The 11,958-nt window shown below is 38.3% G+C and overlaps 1 protein-coding gene across 1 annotated transcript in view; it reads right to left on the bottom strand.

The window, feature by feature from the left end:
- Positions 1-6,068: 6,068 nt before the first annotated feature.
- Positions 6,069-11,958, bottom strand: part of RpL4 (ribosomal protein L4) — a 45,547-nt gene continuing 39,657 nt past the window's right edge. The window contains exons 7-8 of the mRNA XM_083138019.1: positions 10,143-10,299; positions 6,069-6,391 (exon numbers count right to left, since the gene is read on the bottom strand). Of these exons, the coding sequence (XP_082994145.1) occupies positions 6,137-6,391; positions 10,143-10,299 (412 nt within the window). The 3' untranslated portion in view covers positions 6,069-6,136. The remainder of the gene's footprint in view (positions 6,392-10,142; positions 10,300-11,958) is intronic.

Raw genomic sequence — 11,958 nt, 5'->3', positions numbered from 1 at the left:
CGGACACAAAATAACGAAAAATCCTCTGCGTCACAATATGCAGGAAAGACTGCCGCTTCTACGGCACTACGTGCACAAGAATCCCTAGAAAAAGCACTGTAATCGCGTTTCAAACACACGTTCGGTTTAAAAATCTCTGCAGTTAATAACTCCCGAAGTAACACTAGGATGTGTTACTACAAAACGGAAGTGAAAGAAGATGTAAACTTGTGAAGAATAGTAACACACACTGACCACACACAGGGTGACCAAAGATTCACACCCCACAGTGTAAAATAGTAAATACACAGAATTTGGGCAAGAAAATAAAATAGTACATTTTAACTGGGTCAAATGCTAAAAATTACACACAATTAATTATATAAGGAACTTAAAATTATTCGATAAATATTGCCCTAGTGTGTATCAAATTTTGCACTTCTATCAGTGAACATAGAAAATTGGGTCATCTGACAGAGTATGTGTAAAATTACAATTACAGTGCAAAGAATGCATCAAACCAATCAACGTTTAAAATAAAAAAAAAATCGGGCAATAGAAGGAAGAGATTTGTCTTTCACCAGCTCAGAAGAGAAAATTGCAAAAATAGCAAAATGACTTTATGCCAACTCGAGGGCCAGGAAATCCTCCGTACTGGGTACGTTCAATTACAACAGACGTCTTATGTATGAGTGTTTCAAATGTTTTAGTAACGTTAATGTGTAAATAAAGTGTAAGTAAACATGTAAGTAAGGGAGCATTTTATGGGTACGTAAGTTATTACAGTGGAAAACACCTACGTATGAAGTAACGACGTGGAACCAAGAAGAAAATTTGCATGCAACCTAGCCAAGGCACGCATAGTGAAGGAGACAGCTGTAATGAGGCAGGATGAAGAAGTTTCCAACCACTATCCAGAAAGTACAACAATGTAGTGTCGACGATACGCCACCGGGCCCTAACCGGCATGGACTGTTCCATCCAGAACCATAAGTGAGAGGAAAGTAACCTCAACAATCTCAACAAATTCCGCCTCCAGGGCCCAGCTGAAGCACGGAGTAACCGAGAAATAACCAGGAAGAAGTTTTTAATTCCATTAATTAATCGAACTATACGTTAAAAAAAAAAAAATATGGAGCAAGGCAAGGAAAAAATCAAATTCACAAGCCAAATCCCTACTAGGAAGAAGTGATAGAACCTCTGACAATTTTACTCCGGTTGCGTGAAAGGATTATTTTATCATTGTTCAAAAGATTCTAGCAGCAACAACGATAATAACCGAAGGCAACCTTGTGTGCCCACCATGGGCCCTAACCACGTGGGTCACAAGAAAATGGCTCTCATAGTCGAATCAAAAAGGATCAACACAATGCAGTTTCTAAAGTGGGGAGCCCATCGGGGTTCATTCATTCTAACAGAAAGATCGGAAAGTTTTAAACATCACCACTGGCACAGAGGCCAGACAAAAGGCAAGGCCCGTACAACACAGGGTATTATTCAACCATAAAGTAGTCTCTGAAGAAAACAACAGAATACTGGAAAGGAGAAAGTACATCACAATCCTAAAAATGGCGCAAATAAACCCGTCCAAGTATGAGGAGTTCTCGGGACAAAAAACAAGGAGAGGATAATTGACGGCAACGCCCAAAACAAAATGGTCAACATCGCCAGGCGTCACAAAACGAAGTGTACGTTTAATATGCCATTAAAGTAAGATAAGATATAATTATGTGGTTGATTAAGTAAGTACAATAAGTAGGTTGATTAATTAAGTGATTAACACAATTATGTAAATAACTCAGTACAATAAGAGACTTAAAATAAGGATCCTTAAAAAATAAAAGCAAGCTGGTGTAAGACATTTCCCTCGGCAGGTCGGGGAATAGAAATAAACGTAAGAGTAACACCTTACATTTTAAAAAAAAAAAGGTATAAAACCAAGAACAACCACTATCCCAGAAGGGTGGGGCTGGAGGATACTCAGCCTCAGACGATGCTTGTGAAGAGGAACACAATCAAAGTTGAACTGCGCGGAGTTCTCTCAGGAGTTGGCAGTAATCGCCACTCCACTGGAAGGGTGTTGGCAAGGGGTGGGTATCGCTCTAAGAATGGGAGGGATATCACTCTGAACATTCGAGCGAAGGAAATGGGAGGTAACCAATTAGAGAGAAATAATGAGCTACGCAATGCTCTCAAAGTGGCGCTATCAGCAGGCACTTCCTGTATACCAAGAGTGAGTGGTGAGGAAGGAGATAAGCATTAGCAAGCAAGCAAGCAAGCAGCTTTTCAGCTTCAAGAACAAAGAAATTTTTGCCTTCGTAAATTCAGACAGCCATACAATATAAAACTTCACATAAAATAAAACAATACCCAAGTGGAAAACAAGACAAAACAGGGGAATAAAATTTCATATATTCAACATAAAGTATGTATGAACTCAGCATTTGCTGGAAGTTCCTAAGGGAAAAAAAGGATTAGTAAGGGACTGAGTTCGATGTCTGAACGAACTCCTATGGTTTCCTAGCACAGGGTACCGAGATCGGTTCTGTTGGAAAACAGAGATAAACGCACCTCCACCAACTGTAAAGGTATACTTGGGCCAAGTCCCGAGCGCTACCGTTAGGGGTTATGTAACTCAGACGTCTGGACTTAGAGTTGTAAGAGAATGCATTATTATCTATGTATAGTCTTGATACTAAATAGAACCTGTAAGGTGTATACATAATTAGATGCATAGGTAAAGATTAACAATAACAAGGTTTATTATAGAGAAGTGTTAAAGCTGATATATGAAGAATATCCCAACTGTGTGACGGGAAGGGAGCTGCAATGAAAGAATGGTAGATTACTGATACTTAGTAATCTTGAAGTGAAGTTCCTTGTCCATCTTCTAAGTGAATGAAGACAGCTTGGACTTGGCTGGGTGGATAGCCATCTTGGGTCGGAGACTGGACAGCACCTCCGCCTGTACTTCAGATCTGCTGGTAGACTACCACACTAGTCTTGTTACTAGTCTGCACCCAAATCCAAGTTTACAGAAAGTCATGAACGTGCGAAAACTTGTACGTTACAATATAATAACCCATGGCGCGAGAGTCCTCGAAGGGCCTTGGCTAGTCTCCCTCCCACAATTCTACCTAGAGGTGTGGAGATCTTAAACCAGTAATGTGGTGACTCGAGGTCAGCACGTAGAATCCCCGACCGTTATAGGAGAGATAGGTGACCAATTTATGCTACTCACTCGTAGATCCCAAATTTCCTCACGATGGTGGGTTGCCACTGGTCCTATACACAATCCGAGAACCCAGAAACTGAACGCAGGTGGACTCGAACCCATGCCATCCAGCAGTCGGAAGTCCAAAGCACAGCACCTTAGACCGCACGGACATGGATGTTTTACTCCTGAGCCCCTCAATTATTCCTTTTAGTAAGTCTAACAGCTCTAATTAATATAGTTTAATTACAAACTGATTATGTCATAGGTTTTTCGTAAGTCACATGTCTATTGCAGGAAGAACTAATTATCTTGGTCCGCCAAGCAGTAATGCCACACAAAGAAAGTACCGTATTTACTCATGTATAATGCACACTTCCTTTTCCAAAATTTTTGCTCCCAAAAACTATTGTGCATATTATACATGGAATAATTCGGAGAGCCAACATGAAACCGTACAGGGCCATTCCATGATTTTGTGACGCATTGATTTTTCATCTTTATTAAATCCTATCATGTTATGTATCGTTGTAAAGCTTAAATTATGCAGTTTCTGAATATGGCAACAGTATTCCATTCAAGATGGCGACACTAATGTGCAATGCGATTGAAAAAAGCTCATCGCAAAATGAAGGAACATTCTGATTTTTATGGTACTTTGGACGAAGAAAAGATAAGAAAAAACAATAATAATTAAAATGCAGTACTGGATAAATAATTTGACATATATGGAGTGCAAATGCCTTAATGGAAGAAATATTGTGCTGCTAACGGGTGATCGAAAAATCCCCGAACCCAAACTTCAAAAAATTATTTCGCCGGTCATTATGTCAAAATTTCTGTGGAAGCTGGTTTGCAAGGGTCTTGGCTGTACACGACAAGAGATGGCACTGGGGAGTGGCGCTAGCAGTTGTGGCGAGGAAATGAACTACAAGCAGTGCTGGTAACAAGATAATCAGTATAACAATATACCAAACCAACAGTTAACCTAAACTGTGAAAGCAAGAAACAAGTGGACCTTACCTGCGTGATCGTGTAGATCTTTCTCATTGCATAACTGGGTGGATGTAGGCACATCACAAGAGATGCTGAAAGTGTCCCCCATGCTGCAGCATGCATAAACTTATGCGACGGCACATGTTTCGTGCTTCGCGATGCAGAATAGGCACATTAATTGCAGCAATGCACTGGGGAATGTTGAATTTCAAATAACCCCACAAGAAAAATTCGGGTGAGGTTAAATCAGGTGATCTTGCCAGCCAAAGCCCTGATGAAATCAGGCGGTCATCAAAAAATTCACGCAGAAATGCCATGGTGGCATCGGACGTATGGCATGTTGCCCCATCTTGTAACCACACATCTCGTTCATCGGCATCCAAAAGCACGATAAACTGCTGTATAATGTCCTGGTACACAATAGAGTTCATTCGGTTTTAAAAAAAAATCAGTCCAATAATTCGTGATCTGGACACGGCACACCAGACACCAATTTTCTGCAAGTGGAGGGGGACCTCTTGTAAGATTTGTGGATTTTCTGTGGACCAGTAGCGAATGTTCTGTGCATTAACATGACCTGACAAATGGAACCAGGCCTCGTCCGTGAAGTATACCTTATCAAGGACAGCAATATTGTTGCGAGTGAATTGTTGAAACCACCGACCGTACTTAATTCGATCACCATTGTCACCTGGTTGTAATTCCTGAACCACTTCCACGTGGTATGGCAGTAATTTTAACTGTTTTGTTGCCTTGTGTACTGAGCAATATGATACGCCCACCTGTTGTGATAACCGCCGCAGTCCTTTCTGCGGTGATTGTTGTATTCGTGCGGCGACATCTTCCAAAACATCATTCGTCACAGTTAAGGGTGCCCACTACGCAGCTTATCGTGCTCACTACCATGTTCACGAAATCTCTTTGATTAATGCATGAAGAGTTGATTTACTCACAGAACGCCTCTCAAATTTCTCGTTCGCAGCACTGTATGATGTAGTTTTCAAATACTCCTCTAACAAAAACACACGCTCCTCCACCGACAAACTCATCCTTGCAACTGGCATGATTATTTTGTTACCAGCACTGCTCATAGTTCATTTCCTCGCCACGACTGCTAGCGCCACTCCCCAGCGCCATCTCGTGTGCCGTGTACAGCCAAGATCCTCGCAAACCAGCTTCCACAGAAATTATTACATCATCATAACGACCCGCGAAAAATTTTTTTGAAGTTTGGGTTCGGGGACTTTTCGATCACACTGTAGTCTGAGGGTGTCCTGAATGTGCCTCTCATAAATGTTAAGTTAGTCATGGAAAATATATACATTTTGAATTATTTTTTTTAGAAGTGGGTAAATGAGCAAATAAATGTATAAAAATTTAAAAGCCATTTCCCACGAATTTTCACTTCGTAATGTAATGTTCTGCATCACCAAGAAAATCAGTGCCATTCTGGCAGAATTCAAGCATGCACCTTCCATCACATGGTATACGTATCACCGGTATTTGGTGGGCGAGAAATAGTAGAAAATAACTTCCCGACCACTGCAAATCCATAACGTAATTTTGATCTTGCTTTCTACTATTACAGAATAAATAAGGTGGTTAAAGAGTGAAAGCTTTGGGATGATAATCATAGTGGGAGGGAGAGGGGTGAGGAGGCATGAGTTGGTGACTTATTGTTTACACAAGAGGATATTATTCTCCTCTTGGTCCACATAGCAACAGGAGACTCATTGAGTAGGTAGGATGTCATTCACTTTTGATAGGCATAGCAACAGCTTTACGACCTACAACTAAGAAAGCCATTTCTTGAACCTGGATTATACTGTGTATTATACACGCGTAAATATGGTAATCAGAACTGGAAGAATATACGGAATTCCATTTCCATCAATACATTTTTTTATTTCCAAGTTTTACAATGATCAAATCTTTCCTTCTCCTATCTTACTTCTTTGGAGAAGTAGCAGCTGGTTTCTTAGGAGAAGATTGGGCTGGCTTCTTTGCAGCTTCCCCCTCTGGCTTAGCTTTCTTTACTCTGCGCTTCACCACTCTTTTTCCCTCGAAGGACGGGCCGGTAATCATTGGCTTAGTCATGCTTGTTTCAAGGCGCTTCAGTAAAAACTTTTCATGCTTGGTCGGGTCAGAGGACTTCTTTCCTTTGGGCTGCTTCAGGATCTTCTTTTGCTCCTCTGTCAGTATCTATAAAATATAAACAATGAGTAATTTTAAACTAGAAACGCACAAAAATGCAATTAATTGGCAAAAAGATTAATATGAAAGTTGTTTCGTGCCATTTTTCATGAATATTCCTTCAATTAAAGCATGGCTTATCTTACACTAACATAATAGTTTCATGTTAACTTTGAATCATCATCATTTACACATTGTTAACACATCAAAGTACAATTACTTTTGTGTCACACACTGCGTAATTTTGTTTGGCATATAAAGTGCACTGCACATCTCTCAGAGATGATCAGGTTGTTACTTTTGGGGCCCACACGTTTTTAGATTTAGAAATTAGTGCACAAGGTATATTCAACAGAACATGGAGAGCACAGTGAATGCACATCACATTTTCAACTGCCTCAAAATGACAGAATAACTTTAGTGGTGTTGAATCAAATTTTGCCAGAAGCTTTGCTATTCACAATTCAAATTACCATCGTGGGGGCAGTGCTGCTTTCACTACGATCCCTGGAACTGGGTTACAGTATTTGTTGACATTTGTCAGTATAACGTGATATGTTCAGAATAGAGGAAACTGAATTTCGGGAATACTAAAATGTGTTGCAAATCCAATGAGAACTCAGTAAGGTGAAAAAAAAGAAGTTGGAAGAATAATCAGTGCACAATTTTTATTTATAACTGAAAAGATATATATAGAAAATAAAATTCAGTCACAGTTAAGTGTATTTGCATTGTAAAAATAGTGTTGTTTTCACCTTGTTATAACTGAAATACTCTAGAACATATGTATCAAACAAATTTGTATGAACATAAAAAGCTCTACCAGGTGAAACATATTAACACCAATCTTATTTATGTAAACAGGTAAGTGGTGAGAAATTACTGCTCCTGCAAATCAATGCCACAAAATTCCCTGCCTTCTCGAGGTTTTTCCAGACTAAAGACATTATGGCAATTCATGTATTTAAACATGTGTGTAACGAGGTCACTATATTTTAGCTTAACACCAGAATACCACTTAAAAATAATAACAAAATAGGAAACAGAACAGAAACTTACTCTTGAACAGGGGCATCAGGGGGCAATACTTCCCACAGATTGAGTAATGGTAAACAAAGATTTCTATTTATAAAAATCAATTCTAGCATAGATAACATGAATTTATAGTAAAATTTTAGCAACCCAAAAATTACACCCCAAAAAAGAGGGAAATTCCAATAACCACTTACTGTAGTAGATTTCTACATGAAAATAGTTTAAAATATGGGCCTTCATGTATGTACGCATTGCTTGCATTGTAGAATTATTTTCCTGTAGTTTACGGTTATTACAAGCATAAGAAAACAGTTTTTCTTTGTGATGTTTCAGGAGAATACACGCTCCTTTCATCAGACATTTATTTTCATTTTGACTAAAGATACAGTTATAACAATGGTTAGTAATTTTTTAAACAAAAAGAATCCATTATATAATGGATGTTGTCAATGTTACATTGTTGTAATATAGCAACTTAACTGTGAAAAGAAGCAGTCTGTCTTTTTTGTTTTTCTATGAATCCCAAATATCATCAGGTAATTCAAATTCATCATTGTTTTCACAAAGTTTCTTGATGTTTTCTGTTACCTTAAATTTAACGATGGTGGCTTACTCCATTTGTGAAAAAGAAAACTCCATACTGGATCTATGTTACCATTTTCATTATTTAATTTATTCCTGTGTTCTTCTGCAATGAACGAAGCTTCCCAGACATTCAACTCTGTGTTTCCCGTTATTTTTTTTTAAAACCCTTCTCTTTTTAATCAAATGCTTCTCTTCGATGATATGAGTTGACAAACCTGTTCTTGGGTTTAGATTTATAATGTCCAAGTCGTGTTTGTGCCATCTTATTGCCATTTTCCTTGCAGTTTGTCCCACATAATCCTTTGAACATGAACAACTTATATTACATATTCCTGTGGTTTCCACATCTGGTAGAGAGTTTCTCATTTTGAATTCATTAAATGTACATTCCAAACTTCTTGGTGATTTAAAAACAATTTTGAAATTAAAACTTCTAAAAATTTTTGCAATTTTATGTGAGAATCCCTTGTGGAATGGAATGCACACAAATTTCTTTTCAACAGATTAACACTGGAAGAAATTAAATAATGAAAATGGTAACATAGATCCAGTATGGAGTTTTCTTTTTCACAAATGGAGTAAGCCACCATCTTTAAATTTAATGTAACAGAAAACATCAAGAAACTTTGTGAAAACAATGATGAATTTGAATTACCTGATGATATTTGGGATTCATAAAAAAACAAAAAAAAAACAGACTGCTTCTTTTCACAGTTAAGTTGCTATATTACAACAATGTAACATTGACAACATCCATTATATAATGGATTATTTTTGTTTAAAAAATTACTAACCATTGTTATAACTGTATTTTTAGTCAAAATGAAAATAAATGTCTGATGAAAGGAGCGTGTGTTCTCCTGAAACGTCACAAAGAAAAACTGTTTTCTTATGCTTGTAATAACCGTAAACTACAGGAAAATAACTACCAGTAATAGAGAGTATATCAAAATAACTACTTTTTAACGTACTACAACAAAAATGTTGATTTTTCCAGAAATACAGTACATTTTCCAGACATTTCGACGACTTTTCCAGGATTTTTAGACTGGTAGACACTCTAAATGCACATTTTGCCATCAACATTCTCCAATGTGTGCAAATCCCATTGTGGGCAATTCATCTAGCTTTATGTACGAGGCAACATTATGGAGGCTTTTGGCAATGCTCATAGGTGGAGAAAATAAGTCAATAATAAGTAGGTATGGGACTGATATAGGCATATCGGTGTATCGATAAAATTACCTATTATTTTACCGATCCGATATATCGATAAATATCTGATAATTTAGTGCAAAATTTTGCCATTTTGTTATAATTTTTATGGATAATCTCCATGCCCTACTTTCTAACTTTCTAAAAAGTAAATGTCTAAATATGCAACTTCTCTTTCACTGCAGTCACCTCGAAATACACATTTATTAAGGAGGTCAATGAACCTTTCAGGTTCTTCAAGGATCGATAAATTTTATATCGGTATTGGCCAAAATTTCATATCGGCCCATCCCTAATAATAAGTAATTAGGGTTTCAGACCTTCACAAGATTAGCACTTCGTAAAACCAGACACTTGTACCACACGTAATATATTTTATATAAATTTTGAAAGAGATTGAAAGTCCCAGTTTAGCTTCAATGACCCACATATATATGAAAGCGAACTGACAGCAACTAACACTAAAATTGTAGGCATAGAAGGAGGAGGAGATAAGAATAGAATATGTTGTGAGGGTTCTATTAATACCCAAATATGTACTTTACATTTAATACAGAAGGTAAAAGTTTAAGTTTAAAAAAATGTTTCTTTGTTGAGGGTATACAAGTAAGACAAAGGACTGTTTAACTGGGAGGAGAGGGAATCATGTCCAATTATCCTATTCACTTCTGGTATCCACATTGTTCACGGAAACTGGGAGAAATTACCAACAGATGGGTGGATAAATGGATCCATGAATGAGAAGCAAATATCAACTCTTATCATCACTATTCAAAATGTTTTTATTAATAAGATTGTATATTCTTTAACGTAGAAGTAATAACCTTCATTGGAAAGTAGTCAGGGACACTTCTGGGTTCTAACAATCTCATTTCAGTAAATGGAATCCTTACAATCCAGAAGTGGGAGAAAAAAATAAACTTACTCCTCTCTTCTTGGCCAGTAAGCTCTCCCTCAGTTTTGATCTCTGGGTAATCCGGACAGCTCTCCTCTTCAGAATAGCAGCATAAGGATTCAACTTCAACATAGCTATAGAGTTTTTCAGTGGATTCAGCTTCTTAACTCTTCTCTCCACAGTTTTTCTGAAAATAACATGAAATTAACATACTGTTCAGATTTAATAACTCTTTTAATAAGACTACCACATGTGTGTTATACCTGGGCTGGAGATTTATATGCAAATCCATGTTTTTATTGGAAAGGCGTATTTCAAAAATAATTTGTTTCCTTAAGCATTTTGACAAAAATTAAAGTAGGTGAAACCATGCTTAAGTTTCATATTTTGGCAATTTACAAGGGTCGTTCAAGGTTGACCGGGATTTTCGTATGTAAAAAATCGATGAATTGCCGGATCATGATGAAACGTGCGGGTGACATAATGTATTCCTTCGAGAGTAACTAGCGCCTGGCATGACGTATTTCGCGCATGCGCAGCAGTTGCAGCGAACATGGCGGCAAGCAGTGTGTCTGTGGCTGTGGAACAGGGGTGTGTAATCAAATTTCTCGTGAAGGAGAAAGTGAAACCAGCTGAAATTTTCAGACGATTGCAAGCACAGTATTGTGAACAAACGATGTCGCGGACAAGAGTGTACGAATGGTGTGAGCAGTTTCGCGAAGGACGGGAGCTGGTGACAAATGAAGCGCATGGACACATTTGCCCGACTGCAGTCACACCAGTGAATATCGCACGTGTTGAGCAAATGATTCTTGAGAACTGGCGAGTAACAGTGCGGGATATTGCTGCCAAGGTGAATATCAGTGTTGGGAGTGTTGAGACAATCATTCACGACCACTTACGCTTCCGCAAAATCTGTGCAAGGTGGGAACCCTGCCAGCTGACATTCGATCAGAAGTGGACACGCAGGACGGTCTGTGAACAGCTTCTGAATCAGTTTCGAGCAGAAGGTGATGAATTGTTGCAATCCATCGTCACGTGTGATGAAACATGGTTGCACAATTCAACCCCAGAGACCAAAAGATGCAGCATGGAGTGGGAAGAAATTCACGACAGACGAAGCACTGTGGAGCAATGTCCTCCAGTGGCTACGACACCAACCAAGTTCTTTCTACGCCAAAGGAATTCGGGAGCTGCCAGAACGATGGCAACGGTGCCTCGGCGCGCACTTTGAAAAACTGACATAGTTTGGTGTTTCTTCTGCTACCTAATTCCTCTGCAGAAATAAAAGTCCCGGTCAACCTTGAACGACCCTTGTATGCCCTAAATGCATATTTTTGAGAATGTAATGATTGATACTTTCAGCAAAACAGGTTTTTTAAATTGTGAAGTAATTGGTCACCTCAATAAAACCCTAGCAACCAACTGTGAAGTAATTTGTCCTCAATAAAACCCTAGCAACCAACCATAACATAGATGAAATCAAGTTGCTGAGTCAATCATACCCTATGGGAGGGGAATGTTGATGACAGGACACTGCTGAAACCATGTCATTTTAGGAATATCTTTTGGTTGCTCAAATATGACTGAAGGAAAAGTGCCCTTTGAGTTTCAATGCATGAAAATGGACAAAGTAACAGCTACAAGAAATATGAATGTAATATTTTTTTTTGTGACTGACAATGAAAGTTACATCTCAATATGCATTTTACATGTAGGATGACATAATATCAATGCTCATGTCATTTTCATGATATTTGATGTAACAGACTGTCCAATTGGAGGAATAGATGTCCAATCATTGTTCCCTTCCGGCATCCTCACTGTGACACTGCTGTCATACATG

The sequence above is a fragment of the Lepisma saccharinum genome, chromosome 1 (assembly GCF_977018435.1).
Source record: "Lepisma saccharinum chromosome 1, izLepSacc3.1, whole genome shotgun sequence".
Taxonomy (NCBI): Eukaryota; Metazoa; Arthropoda; class Insecta; order Zygentoma; family Lepismatidae; genus Lepisma; species Lepisma saccharinum.
This window is presented reverse-complemented; position numbering and strand designations above follow the sequence as displayed.